Source organism: Quercus robur, chromosome 6, assembly GCF_932294415.1.
Source record: "Quercus robur chromosome 6, dhQueRobu3.1, whole genome shotgun sequence".
In the NCBI taxonomy this organism is placed as follows: domain Eukaryota; kingdom Viridiplantae; phylum Streptophyta; class Magnoliopsida; order Fagales; family Fagaceae; genus Quercus; species Quercus robur.
Window position 1 is genome coordinate 22,782,080 of NC_065539.1, and position 15,189 is coordinate 22,797,268.

Sequence of the window (15,189 nt, forward strand, 5' to 3'; positions counted from 1 at the left end):
CACACCAAACACCAAAAACCAATCCTCATCAAATATTCCAAATCTCAAAAATTTTGACACACCGCTACAATACCATCTCAAATATGAGACGATACGGACCGAAATGCTAAAATTTTTAATATTTGTTTATTCTACTTCTCTCTCTCTTCTCTCAAGCCTTTCTTCCTCTTCGCTGATCCTTCCAATCGGACATCTCAGCCTCTTTTCCTCTTTGCCAATCTTGCTCATTCACTTTCTCACCCTCGCACTGCCATCGACGTCTGATCTCGCCTCCAATCTCACCGCTGATCTCTCCTCTAAACTTGTCGTCGATTACTTCTCTGGTCTCACTAATGCCACGACTGATCTCAGTCTCAACATTGCTTCTAGTCTCACTAAACGACTCTTCACCCAGTTGTTGTTAATCGCCGAACCTTCTCTCCCTAAGCCACCACCGATTCGCCCAACCTCCTTTCCTTAAGATCTTGGTCGTGGTGGTTGTGGTGGTGTTGTTGTTTTTTTTTTTTTTTTTTTTTTTTTTTTTGGTTGTAGCAGTGGCTAATATTGGTGGTCGGTGGTTGATCTTGTGGGGTGGCTGATATTGGTTGTAGGGCCAAAATTGGAAATTAACACTATTTGCCAAAAAATATAATTAGTAGGCACTATTTTCAAAAAATATATATTACTAACATTTCGAGTCTCAAAGACTCGATTTAGGCCTATAAATCGAGTCTTAAAGACTCGGTTTCCATGGTCTGATCACATCTGATGTGGCATTTTTTCCGCGTGGTGTCTACCTAGAAATTGAGTCTCTAAGACTCGATTTATATGCCCACCCTTTATAAATCAAGTAAAATGTTTTACAAATCAGGTCCTCTCTCACTGCTCTCTCTCTTTTCTTTCCTTTTCACCATTCTCCCCCTCTCTCCTCTCTCACTGGATTTGAAATCCATGTATTTTTTTTTTTTTTAAAATCTGGCTTTGCGGACTGCATGTAGGTGGTGGTGGTGATGGATCCAGGCGGTAGTGGTTGCTGATCGGTGGTTTTGACGCTTGTTCTTCTTTGGGGTTGCTATTTTTATTTTTTTTTTTGTTTTTTTTTTTGTTGGTGGTTGTTGGGGTGTATGTGGTGGTGGAGTGATGGGTGGGTTTTAATTTTGGGTAGGTGGGTTGGGAGTGGTGGTTGGCTGGGCTTGGATGAAATTGGTGGCTGGGTTGGGAGTGGTAGACGGAGTGGAGGCCGGATCATTTTTGGGTTTGCCACCGTGGGCCTACGTTTTGCTTGCTATAGATTTGCCGTCGTGGATTTGTTGAAGTGGGAAGAGATGGGTCCTGGAACGCCGTACCGGAGGATCATGAGGAGGACAAAGATGAGGGAGACGATGAGCCCGATGGTGAAGAAGTTTGCAAAGATGAAGCCTTTGAGGGAGAATTGCTTGCGGGATTTGCAGGTGTGCTTGGATTTGGGGTTGTTTGATGAGAATGAGAGGAGTGAGTGGGCCCAGCTCCCTCCTCTGCTCCTGGTGCTGAAAGCCATTTTTGATTGAACTAGATGATCAAATCAATTTGTGTTTTTATGAATCAAATTTGTTTCAGAAGAATGAAACAAATTCTATTGTAATTTCTATTTTTGTAGGAGAGATCAGGCAGTGCTAGGATTGTTGTGTTTCTAGGATTTCTTAAGTTTTTTTTTTTAGGTATTTCTGGGAATGGCTTGTACATGAGAGACTTAGAGTTAAATTTTTTTTGGCTTATAAATCAAGTCTCAGAGACTTGATTTCCAAGTGAACGCCACGTGGAAAATATGCCAAATCAGATGTGATCAGAATACTAAAATCGAGTATTTGAGACTTGATTTATAAGCCCTAAATCGAGTCTTTTAAACTCGAGATGTTAGTAAAAAATATAGTTTTGTAACAGTGCCTACAAATTATATTGTTTGGCAAACAGGGTTAATTCCCAATTTTGGCCTTGGTTGTGGTGGTTGTTGTTGTGGTTTTTTGTTGTTGTTGTTGTAGCAGTGGTTGATATTGGTGGTCGGTGGTTGATCTTGTGGGGGTGGTTGTAGCTTGTGGGCTGTGGTGGGGTGATCTGCGGGCGGTGGGGTTTTAACGTGTAGGAGTTATTTTAGATTATTTTAATATGTTTTATATATTATTTTAATGTGTTGAAGGAAAGAATAGAATATCTGATAAATGATGTATTGTAAAATAGTGTGGTAAAATAGAAAAAGTAGGTTTTCATGTGTGAAAATGGCATTTGGAATACAATACATGATGAGAATCACAATGCTCTCTCTCTCTCTCTCTCTCTCTCTCTCTCTCTCTCTCTCTCTCTCTCTCTCTCTCTCTCTCTCTCTCTCCTTTACTGAATGCCTAACTCATGCTAAGATCTTTGAGTTTCTAAGAATCACAATAAATGGCTACACCTTGTCATAGAACACAAACATACACACATAGCCATATAAAACTTGCAACCCCAAAAATCCCAGATTACAAACACAGATTCATAATCATACATACAAAAAAAAAAAAAAAAAAAACACTATATTAGACCTATTTGATACAAAACTTAAATCATAAAATACCCACAGATTCACAAATGATCCTACCCAAAACCCACATTTGAGACCCAAAAACAAAATCATCAAATCCTCATCACTATAAGAAAACCCAGTCCTAAATTCACCAAAACCCAAACCAACGAAGAAAGAGGAGGAGGACCTACGGCCACTAATGGTGGCATTGCTAGTGTGATTTGTCGCTTGTGGCAATGGTAGAGCTTGTGGGTCTCCGCCAAACGTTCGACGTTTGGTACACAAACCCAAACAGAAGCGTAAATACCAACTTTTTCTTACATTGCTGAGGAACACCAAAGCTAGTGTGGGTAGCTCTCAATCGGAGCCTTCAACGAGGAACAATAGCAACAGTGGTGAGGAGAAGCTCGAAAATCCTTAGCCAACTATCTTCATGGCATTGATTCGAGAGAGAGTGCAAGATCTTAATAGCAAAACATGGGTTCAACCATGGCCAAAGGTTGAGAAAGGGCGTCTTCAGCCGCCAACTGTTGCGGGTGAGAGAGATAAGAAAGAGGTAGAGAGGTCTGAGCTATGTAGCACGGGTGCGTTTCGGAACTCAGGTGCGGGTGCGGGACTCGGCGATTAAAAAATTATTAAAAATATTTTTATTTATATTTTTAATATATTGCTAAGCATACTTTTTTACATTATACAAATATATACCAAATTTAAGAGCATAGACAATAGTAGATAATAACTAAAATATGATGTTCATAAATTAAACACAACCCACAAGATTGAAACTAAAACATTCATGATGTTCGGAAATTAGAATACAACTTGCAAATTTGAAACTAAAACAAAATAAAAGATAATCAACAAGACAATCAAATACTAGCATCATCATCAACATCAACATCAATAGCTTCACTTCGAACTTCACTTTCACTAGTAGTAACACTAGTGTTAGCATTTCCAATAACTATAGCCTCCAACTCTGGCTCATCAAGTGTAAGGGCTGCATTCTCAAGAATGTCAGCTCCTCCATGTATGTCGCTTTCATTCCAAGTGTCTCCTGCAATATCCCACATCTTTGTTGATGTATTTACGTACTCCTCATTGTGCCTTGACAAGAGTCGAAGATTAGAATGCACATAGACCAAATCTTCAGCGCGTGCAGGAGCCATTTTGTTTCTTTTTAAGGAATGAATGAATTTGTATGTGCTCCAATTCCTCTCAGCACATGAGGATGAACAAGGTTGTCCAAGAAGTTTAAAGGCAAGGGATTGAAGAGTTGGAAATGCGGAGCCATGGTATTGCCACCAAACCAAAGGTAGTAAGTCCCACCTATCTGTCAAGGCATCTGGTGAAGGAAACCTCCCTCTTGAAAATGAAGCAAACTCACACTTCACTGTCTTTAATTCACTCTCATCTTCAAAGTATCGATCCAAACACTTGCTCCTTTCCATAGAAATTTCATGATCTCGATGTGGCGAGATGCGTTTTGGATTCTCCGAAAGCCATTCAATGGAGTAATACCTAGTTAAAGAGTAAAAAACAAATATAGATGAAACGTATGTTTTACTAGAAGAGGGAACTAAGGAAAATAGAAAATAAATGTACTTACTTAGGATTTAAGGAATGAGCCAAGCAATGTAGTGGTGTACAATTTTTAGTCCATCGATCAATGAGTATATCATACACCACACTCCAAAATGAACTATACTCATCATCTTCCAAGCCTTCGTGCCGATATATTGCTGTCTTCACCTTCTCTATCATTGAATCCCACATCTCATACACAAGATGAAGACAAGGCTTATCTGTGTCGGCTACTCGTAGCATATCATAAATAGGTGCTGTGAATTCAAGGATATAGTCAACTTTATCCCACCAAAGATCACTTAGAATCATATCTTTCACCTTTACAGCTTTTCCAACATCATCCTCCCTATAAGAAGCCCATTGCTCACTAATAGCCATGGCTTGAAGGCATCTTTTTATCAACTTCAACATTTTCAGCATTATAACAATTGAAGCAAATCTTGTATCAGCAACTTGGAGCAATTTTAATGGACTAAATTCATTAAACATTGCCAACCTCATTGAATGGTTCATAATAAAAACACGCATGAAAGATGCATTATCAGCAATACGTGTAATCCAACTACATTCCTCATATGTAACTTCATTCTTTTCAGTGTTTTTTGCTACACAAATATTCTTCAAAGCTAGATTGAGAGTGTGGACAACACAGGGTGTCCAAAATATTTTAGGATACTCACCTTCAATAAGAGCTCCAGCAGATTTCATCACATTAGCATTATTAGTGATGACTTGGACAACTTTTTCATGTCCAATCTATTTTATAGCATCCTTCAACACCCCAGCAATATAATGCTTGTCTTTGAACTCACCCGACCCATCAATTGCCTTTACAAACACCGGACCCCCATCTGATACAGCCATAATATTAATAAGAGGCCTTCTTTGTGGATCTGACCATCCATCAGAAACTATGCTTACACCATTCTCAAGCCAAGAATCCTTAATTGGTTTCAAGAGTCTTTCAACATGAGCTCTTTCTTTTTGCAAAAGTGTTGTTCTCAAGGCATTGTATCCAGGAGGAACATAACCTGGGATGTTATGGGTAGCAGCATGTGCATAGGAATTACGATAATGTGGGTTCCTTGCAAAGTTAAATGGAAGCCCACCAGTGTAAAACATCCTAGCAATCCTACTATCCAATTCATATCTAGTAGTATTCTGGAATGCTTTCTCAATAGGAGAAATCCCAGCCACCTTCCTCCTCTTACCATCAACCGGATTTGTACTATCACTCCCTTCCTGTCTCCGAAATGGGGAAATAGGTATAGGCCCACGGCCTGGGATAGGTGGGGGTAAGGGAATTCGACTTCTCTGTTCACTCTCTAACTTATCCTTCTCAACTTGATCATGCATTCGCTGCATTTCTAACCTATGGCTCGGTGTCACATTAGGACATGCTTTAATACCTTTATTAGCAATTTTTAATAAATGAGCCTTAACCCTAGAATAGGATCCCAAATAAACCACACCACAATAATTGCACTTAAAGTATGTGTTTCCCCCTTTTTTAACGGTAGCACCCGGTGGTTTTTCTACTTTAGTCACATACTGCCAAAGAGGACATTCAACATTTGGCACTTCTTGAGATGAAGTTTCTGTACTAGTAACTTCATCCACTGAAAATTCAATAGATTCAATTTAACCTACAAATAATAACTATTAAGTATTAACTAAATAAATTAATAATAAATCAAACCCAAGTTCATTCACAAAACAGATTCACCATTCACAAAACAGATTCACAATGAGTAATAAGTACTAACTTAACTATTAAGTATTAACTAAATAAAACTAAGATTGAAAACTAAGAGTCTAAGATTCACAAATCAGTCTCACAAATTCACAAGTCACAAATCATTGAAATCAAAGATCAAACTAAGATTAAAAGGTACCTGAGTTAAGAATGCGTGAGAGAGAGTTGAAGAAAGAATGAGCTGAAGAACAAAGTCACAGCAACCAGCCAAGCAGAGAGCCAGAGACAGAGGCAGAGTCGCAGAGATCAGAGCAAGAGAGAGTGAGACGGAATGAGAGAGAGGTAGTGATGAGAGAACTAATGAGAGTGAGGCAGAGAGCTAATGAGAGTGAGAAACGAGTGAGTAGGGTTTAGTATTTTCTTTAAATGGTGCGTTCTGTGTGTGTGTGTGTGTGTTTTTTTTTTTTTTTTTTTTGGCCGTTTCGGCCTGAATCGGCCGTTTTGGCCGATATCTGCCAATACGGCCGATACGGCTCTAGTCGACCTGATTCAGCCCGAATCGGAGCCGCATCGGTGCGAGTCGGCGCGAATCGGCTAAAAACTCGAGACTGCCACGTGGCATGACTTGGTCGGACGTGCGGGCAACGGCGTCCCTCGCGCGTCGCCGCGTTCGACGCCGGTGCGGCACCTCCGGTGCCGCGTCCGTGCTTCATAGGGTCTGAGAGAGAAGAAAGAAGAGGAAAGAGAGAGGATAGATTGAGAACAACTAACGGGTTTAAACGGCATCTAGAGACTGAGGACCTGTTTGGCACGAACATTTTTTGTTGTTTAAACAATAATATACGTATTTTCATAATATTTTTCCACTCACATGTATTTTTATAACACTTAAATAACATTATCAAAAATCTATTACCAAATGGTGTTCAAGACTTTTTAAAAGTTGTGGATTTGAGCGGTATTAGCTCAAACAACTTTAAGGTAGTTTAGTGAAATTTACCCAAAGTAATAATGTACACTACTCCAATCTATCTTTTACTCTTTCGGTGTGTGAGTGTGAATGTGATAAGAATGAATGAAATTAAGATCTTTAACTGTAGTTAAAACGACATGTCGTTTATTTATTTATCTACCTATTCACTTGTTCATGCTGTAAAGATTCACATGACCATTTCATCTTCCAAAAGTCACTTAAGTCTTCATTCTTGGCTTGGGCCTCATACATCTTAATTAAACCACCTCTTCAACAAATAAATTAATCCTTATTTAGACAACAAACATGCATATATATATAAGTTTAAAATATATATGTACGTACGTTCACACTAGATTAATTATATAATAATGTTCACCACAAGAATTTGCATTGGCTAGTTTCATTTCTAATGTGTCATTAGACCCAAATACCATGCATATTTCCATAACTATGACTTCCAAAGTGCTTTCTTCGATCAATCACATTACATATATATATATATATATATATATTATAATATCAACAGCTTAATTATTCACTACCTCTAATTAAATCGAAGTATATACATACCTTCCCTATAAATTAGGGAACTCCCTCCTCTCGCTCATATACACAAACCACACATAACATAAGCAAACCATATATATATATATATGGCTATCAAAAACATGTTTATCCTACTGGTCCTCACAAGCCTCTTGGCAAATGTGACTGCAACAAGCAGGGACGACCTAACATTAAAGTCAGGATTCAACGTTGTTCCAGCAGCAAGCTTGGAAACAATTAATAATGGAGCTCAAGTCAATTGCCGGGTTGTACTCATGGAGTTGAAGTTTTGCTCAAATGAGCTTTTCTTCGTTATACTTACTGCCCAAAACAATCTCAGCCTTGGCTGTTGTCATGTCATTACCACCTTCACCAATAACTGCTTCCCTTCCAAGCTTACTTCCCTTGGTTTCAAACCTAAGCATGAAGGCAACGTATTGCGAAGTTTATGTGATGCAGTTCCAAGGCTTGTAACGACTTCTGTTGTTGGTTCCATGCAACAATATCCATGTCGGACTATTTAGATGATGAAAAACGAGAGATCAATGGTGTCATCTTTAAGAAAAATTATTAGTTATTTCCGGAGCATAGCTAACATGGTACTTCACATCAATAAAAACAAGCTACTTTTTTTTTTTTGTTTTTGAGAATCCGCCCCAAAAAGAGAAGGGGCTTACATATAATTGATAATTTCTGCAAGATAATCGGCATAAGAAATTATAGGAACTTCCTCCATCCAAGTACGAAAAGGAGAAAAATTACAAGTTGCTCATGCCAGACTATGAGCTACTTTGTTTCCTTGTCTGCATGTATGCTGGAAAACTAGGCTCTTGAAGTGGGCAGATAGGGCCTTTATGTCAGAAACGATGTGTCCAAAAGCTGCGGCAGAATAATCTTCACTCTTCATAGCTCGAATTGCAATTTCAAAATCACCTTCCAGGATGACATGATCAAAACCAAGCTCTTTGGCAAAGATAAGAGCCCTCCACGCTGCTAACACTTCCACTATCTCCATCGAAGTGGGTAGAGGAATAACTTGTGTCAATGCAGCCATAACTAGACCACAATCGTTATGAATGATGGTTCCTACTCCTACTTCATCACTCCCCTAGAAAACAACTCCGTCAAAGTTGGCTTTGACCCACTCCGTAGGGGGAGGCATCCATTTGGTGGGACTTCGGGCTGGAGGAGGTTTTGGAGGTGTAGTGTTGGCTTGTTGAAATTCTTGTAGGGCATTTCTAGCCATTGAGTTGATCAGTTTCAGGTCAGCCACTTCCTCTCCCATTCTCAATTTATTTCTCCTGAACCAAATCTGATATGCTAACATTGCAAACAGGTCAGTGGGTTGAGACTTCTCCATACACATGCGAAACACTTCCAGGAATGTCGAGCACTCACTAGCTTCACTCTTCAGCAAACCAAAATGCACAACCCATTCCAAAAACCCTTCCATGTGCTCTTAGACTGAGACACATTTGATGATCTAACATTTGAACTCATCTCTTCATCCACCAGGAGTCTATACCCGGCCTTAATCGAATATATCCCATCCATATTGCTCGACCAACACAGCTTGTCTTTAGCAACATTGAAGCTTATGGGAATTGATTTGATTAGCTTGGCTTCATGAGGCATGAAATTATTATCAACTGCATCTTCAATCCAGCACCTCCTCTCCTTGTTAATCAATATTGATACCTGAGCATCACAACCAAAGAAAGTTAGAGGAGATTGAATTCTAGTGTATTGGGGGTCCAGTAGCCATTTGTCCTTGTAAATGAGGATGTTCTTGCCATTTCCTACTCTCCATTGGGCCCCCTTTTTTTTATGACCTCTCGGCCTTTAAGAATACTCTTCCAGGCAAAGGAACCTTTATCTTCCTTCGCATAAAAAATAGCGCCATTGGGAAAAAATTTCGCTTTGAAAAACTGTAAGGTTGAATTTATTCAACCATCTAATTGGCTTTATTCTGTGCCAAATTTGCTTGTAATTCAGCATTTAGTAACCCTGTATTTAGGTGGATTTGTTGTAAGGGTAGTGAGTGAGATAGAGTGAAGATTGCTCAAGAGTGTGCAAGAAAACAGAGACTCGCGGCTGGGACTCGCGGGTGACTCGCGGCTGCAAGCCGCCAGAAGCAGCACACGTGCCAAGCATGCTGGAAGATGAATAGTCATGCTAGTTGGAGCACTACATGACAAAACAGGACAACTGGCCATATGGTTAACTCGCGACTGGATCTCGCGACTTAGTCAAGCCGCGAGGTCAAGCCGCGAGCCACCCCTGTTTTGTAAAACCTGACGTTTTACATTCCTCTCCCACTCCAATATAAATACCCCTTTTACCCACGATTGAAAGAGAGCTTCTAGAGAGAATTTTGAGAGAGAAACCCTAAAGAAAAACAAGATTGTTTCACCCACAATCTATACCTTAGAGTCTCTTCAAATTCCTCTACTCTCTTCCTCTCCATTGTCAAATCCTTGAGAGGCATTATATCAAACCTGGTTCTCACCATCATCATCACTGTGAGACAGTTGTTTGGATTTCTGGGAAGCAGTTAGGAAGGAACCAATCTTCATTGGTTGATGCTATGGTCTAGTAGCGGAATCCGGGAAGCTAGAAAAGAAAAAGGTTCGGCGCAACCTCGTTGGAGCAAGAAGCTTGGAGGGCTTAGGTGCACTGGGTAGATTAGGCTTGGAGGGTCTATTGCTGTCCTTGTATCCCAACTGTATTTTCTAGTGGATTGTTTACCGCTTGGAAGGTGGCGGAGAGGTTTTTTGTCGAGGACTTCGGTTTCCTCTTCGATAACACATCGCGTGTTGTCTTTGTGTTTGCATCTTCCTTCCTCTCTATCTTTACCTTTTTATTATTTGCTGTGGTTTTATTTTGTTATGGCTTAGATAGTCTTTAACCAATTTCGTATTATAGCATGTGTTAAGTTTCCGCACACTAGTTGTTTGACATATTGCTTGTATTGATTAAGTTGTAATTCGGGGGTCTAAACGTTCAAAGGTGTTTTGTACACGTTTTTTGAACTCTCAATTGGTATCAGAGCGGGTACACTGCTATTGGTTTCATTACCATTGTGTGATCCTTGACTCCCTTTTGAGATGGATAGGTCTCAATCCCTAAATGCACCTCCATATTTTGATGGTAGTAATTATGCTTTTTGGAAGGTTCGCATGAGAGCTTTTCTGTGTTCTATTGATGAATCCGTTTGGGATGCTGTTAAGATTGGTTGGACCAAACCTGAGGAAGCCAAATCCACATGGGATAAGGCAGCACTTGCTGCATCTAATGCTAACAGTAAAGCACTCAATGCTATTTTCTGTGGTGTGTCTCCAGATGAATTTCACCGGATTTCTCATATTACCGTTGCCAAAGAAGCATGGGAGATTTTGGAAACCACCTATGAAGGCACGAAGAAAGTGAAAGACACCAAGTTGCAAATGCTGACCACTCGGTTTGAGGAGCTCAAAATGAGTGAGGATGAGTCTTTTGACTCTTTCTATGGGAAGCTAAATGAGGTGGTGGTCAGTAAGTTCAACTTGGGGGAGAAAACGGAGGACTCAAAGATTGTAAGGAAGATCCTTCGATCATTGCCGGAAAGTTTTCGTGCTAAAGTGACAGCAATTGAAGAGAACAAGGATCTTGATGACATCAAAGTACAGGAGCTGGTTGGTTCTCTGCAGACTTATGAGATGTCGCTGCCCAATCAACGGAAGAGTAAATCCCTTGCTCTAAAGACCATTAATGAGAAGGTGGAAGATCAAGACTCATCGGGAGAAAATGTGGTTGACAAAGATGTTGCTTACCTTGTCAAAAATTTCAGAAAGTTCTTGAAATTCAAAAATAATGGAAAATTTGATGATAAAAGAAAATCCCAAAGTTCTGGAAGGGAGAAAAGGGAATTTAAAAAGAAAGATGGAAAAGAATCCCAACCTACACAAGGTGTCACTTGTTTCGAATGTAACGGACATGGACACTTTAAGAAGGAATGTTCGAAATATTTGAAATCGAAAGGTAAAGTGTATGCCACGACCTTGAGTGACTCGGATTCGTCTGACTCAGAATCTGAAGAGAGCTGTGATGGAGAGGGGAACTATTCGGCTTTTATGACTATTGCTCATGTTGAGTCTTCAGATGAGTTGAATCTGCTTGTACGAGACCTTGGAGAACATAGTGATGATGAATCACTAGGAATTGTTGAAGAATCAGATGCTGAAGAAGATGAAAGCACAGCAAATCTTCAAGAGAATTAGAACTCACTCTTGGAGAAGTCGGGTGAGTACACAAGGGTGGCCAAGGCTGCTGTGAGAAAAATGAAGAAGGTTGAGGAGGACTACAAAAGTCTCCTAATTCAATATAGGGAGGCCAAATGTGAGATAGAAACACTGAATGGTGAGTTGTCCGAAACTTACACAAAAGTGAGATTTCTTGTGAATGAGGTTGTGCAAGCGAATGCTAAAATAGAGAGGGTCACCACCAAGAAGCTAGATGATGTTATATCATCTCAAAAGAGCTTTTCAGACAAATCCGGATTGGGATATACCGGAAGAAGTAGTTCATCTGGAAATGTCACTAAAGAAGTGAAGTTTGTAAAGGCCAAAGATCCAGTTGTAGCTGACCTTACTGGTGAGAAGCTCGAGGTGGAGGAGAAGAAGAATGTGGTGAACCAACGGATGCTGAATCCCAGTAATCAGTCTGTGGGCAGGTCTGAATCTTTTGCCAAGTCACGTCTACGACCACAAAGAGGTCCTAGAGGAACTTATGTGTGCCATTATTGCGGACTTCAAGGGCATACTCGACCAAATTGCCAAAAGCTGAGAGCAAAGAACAGTACAACTCCTCAAAGGTCAGGAGGACCCAGAAATGATAGGAGAATTTAGGCAGGTGATCAATCTAGAGATTGAAATGGAGATCCCGGAATGATGAACGTGATGAAGATGATTGGTGCATTCACCAACTGCTTGAAAAGCTTCTCACGAAGGTTTGAAAGCCCTAACTCCCGTACCCAATCCTATAAGGAAATCACCCCAAACGCAAGTGACGTGTGGGTGAAAAAGGGTACTCATGCATAAGCATTACAACATGTCCATGCATTAATACTTCTTATACTTTGTGACAATGTTTGTTTGGTTTGCTTGCTGTTTTTGATGTTGGTTGTTTGCTTGTCTACTTGTGAATATTTTTAATTTTGTTTTATCAATCTTTTTGTTTCTTGTGTCAAAAATCCAAAAATCACATAAAAAATTAGAAAATCAAAAAGCTTGATTGACTTTGTTGAGTTTTATCTCAAAACTTGTTTTGTCTTGTACCTTTGTGCTAATGGCTTTGTGCATTTTCGAGCATTGCTTGTTTTCATGCACTTATATCACTGTGGGAAAAATCTTGAAATCTATGTGATTGTTGTAAATAGATCTTCAAACTTGTCATGAATGATTAGTGAATGGTTATGTTGATCTTGAGACATGCATAGACTTGTGTCTATATATCTTCCCACTTTTTATTTTTGTTTTGCTAAAAAGAGCTCACCAAATGTAAATCTCCAAATGAAAAGAGATATTGAGCTGCAAAAGCCTGTCGCACATTCTAATATTCGACTAGGAAAAAGGGTAAGCGACCTTATATTAAAGTGAATGTTTATTCAATAAGTCAAAGGCTTGTTCATTAAAGTGAAATGTCAAATATCACTCTCACAATGAGAGGTGATTGCCTCAAAAGATCAAAAAGATCAAATGTTATGATTAAAAGTGGAGTAAAATGTAAAGCTCCAAGTCATGTTATCAAGTTTTGTGGGAGGTCATATATACATATTTCTATAATTGAGATAGGTCATATGATCTAGTGCTAATTGTGTATGCCTTGGTTGAATCGATCATTGAAACTTCACATTAGAAGAAGGACTATCTCATTGTTGATATCCACACACAACACACAAGTTTATGTTCAATAAATGCCATATTCATTTGTGTGATTGTACTTGATGAAATGTGTTTTCACATGCTCAATCTTTGTTAATTCAAGCACAAAAAGATTTTTGAGTGTTTTAGGTGTTTTTGGAAAGTATTTTGTTTGAAAAATCTGAAAATTTCAAAAATCCTGTTTTGCCCTGTTTTGGCGGCTCAGTCGCGGGTATGTCAAGTCACGAGCCTCAGTCGCATCTTCGCTGGTCATTTTTGGCGACTTGTTCGCGAGTGGAAGGTCCAGTCGCGAGGTTCACTAAGAGATTTTCGCGGCTCAGCTCGCGACTCACTCGTGGGTAGACCTTCCAGTCGCGAAAAACACTTAGAAAAATTTTTCAAATTTTTGTTCTTGAGTGCTTTGGCGGCTTGAGCTGGCGACTATGTGGCGACTAAATCAAGTCGCGAAAAACGCATGTTTTGCAGAAATAAGAGCAGTTTTTAAATCTTTTTCAGTTTTCCTTCGAATATTTGTAACTATTCATCTTCTCTCTAAACTATCTTCCTTCCAAACACTTCGTGAATCCATTTTCAAACCTCATTGGTGCTTCATTTCTTATCCAAATCATCAAGAAAAGGTATGGGTTTTGCTTTCTCAATCTCATTTTCCTTTTTCCTGCATATTTTTGTTACCGTTTGGACTGATATTGTGTTCGAAATACTTCTCTCTTTGTGTAATGGGTATGGTGTGTCTTGTTTGATATTGTTCTCACCTGTTTTCATGCTGAGCGGTCACAATGTGTTTTTCATTGTTCTGATATTTGCCTATTATTGAGTCTGAAAATCTTTTCTTAAATGGGTTTGGTGTCTATTTGACTTATTCATTTCACTTGCTTAAGTATTGATGTTGGTGTTCGGTATTGGTTACTGAGTTTTTATGATAACATAATGTATGTCTCTTAACCATGTGCTCTAGTGTGGATGATTGGTTTCTTCATGTTGAAATTTTTTCCCTTGTTCATATTTCTGGTGGAGTGATTTATGTTATCTGCTCTAAATGTTCGAATGTTGTATCTGTTTGCATATCATGGTCATGATAACCTGTCTCATTGACAGTTTTGTCAGTTGTGTTGTCTATCTATGTCTTGGTGCACTATCACCATTTTGCTGCACCTGTTATTTTGTGCTTCTTTGTATTGTTGGAAGTTTGGTTGGGTCTGCACTATCTTCAGTTTGTGTTTATATATTGAAATTTTGTTTACACTGAATCTTGTTGACAATTATCTTGAGTGGTATTGTTGTTTGGTTCTTTGCTGTGGGCCTGTTCTCTTGCAGATGTCTCGTCGATCTTCCAGGGGTAAAGACATTGTTGCTGACGAACCAGCAACACCAGTTGCTAAAAGGACTCGACTATCATCTCAGGCATCTTAAGATCCCAATGAGGATAGGTTCAGACTTCCGCTTAACTCACACGTCTACTCAAACGTGTTTGACAAGTCAACCACTATAGTGGAACGGGTGGTAGAGTTCAACACCTTAGGAACCACTTTCATCCCTCGAATCTTTGAGAAACGAGATTGGGTAAACTTGTTCGGGAACTTTGATGATCCAATGGATGAGCTGGTCAAAGAATGCTTCTCCAATGCAACTGATCTTGGACCTGAACTCATTTTTTGGGTCAGAGGAACAGAGTTTAGTGTTACCCCAGACTCCATCGCAGATCTTCTCGGCATCACCAGACCTCAGAATGTGAATATAACTCCTTACGATGAACGAAATCCAGAAGTTGGAGAAATTTTACAAATCCTAGGATATGATCATAAAGTATCCAGTGCAGGAACATCCATCAGCACCGCAAAGTTTGCACCTGAGCTAACCACACTGAAGTTGATCATGTTCACCAATCTCTACCCACTGTCCAACACTACATTCATCAATCTTGGGAGAGCTCTATTTCTTTGTGACCTTA

At 39.5% G+C, this 15,189-nt stretch overlaps 1 protein-coding gene across 1 annotated transcript; it reads right to left on the reverse strand.

Annotated features, from left to right (window-relative positions):
• Positions 1-2,528: 2,528 nt before the first annotated feature.
• On the reverse strand, positions 2,529-4,810 carry LOC126689994 (uncharacterized). Its single transcript, XM_050385141.1, has 3 exons — positions 4,125-4,810; positions 3,409-4,036; positions 2,529-2,534 (listed from the first exon to the last, which is right to left on the reverse strand). The coding sequence occupies exons 1-3, from the start codon at positions 4,808-4,810 to the stop codon at positions 2,529-2,531; spliced, it is 1,320 nt and encodes a 439-aa protein (XP_050241098.1).
• Between the last annotated feature and the right edge of the window lie 10,379 nt (positions 4,811-15,189).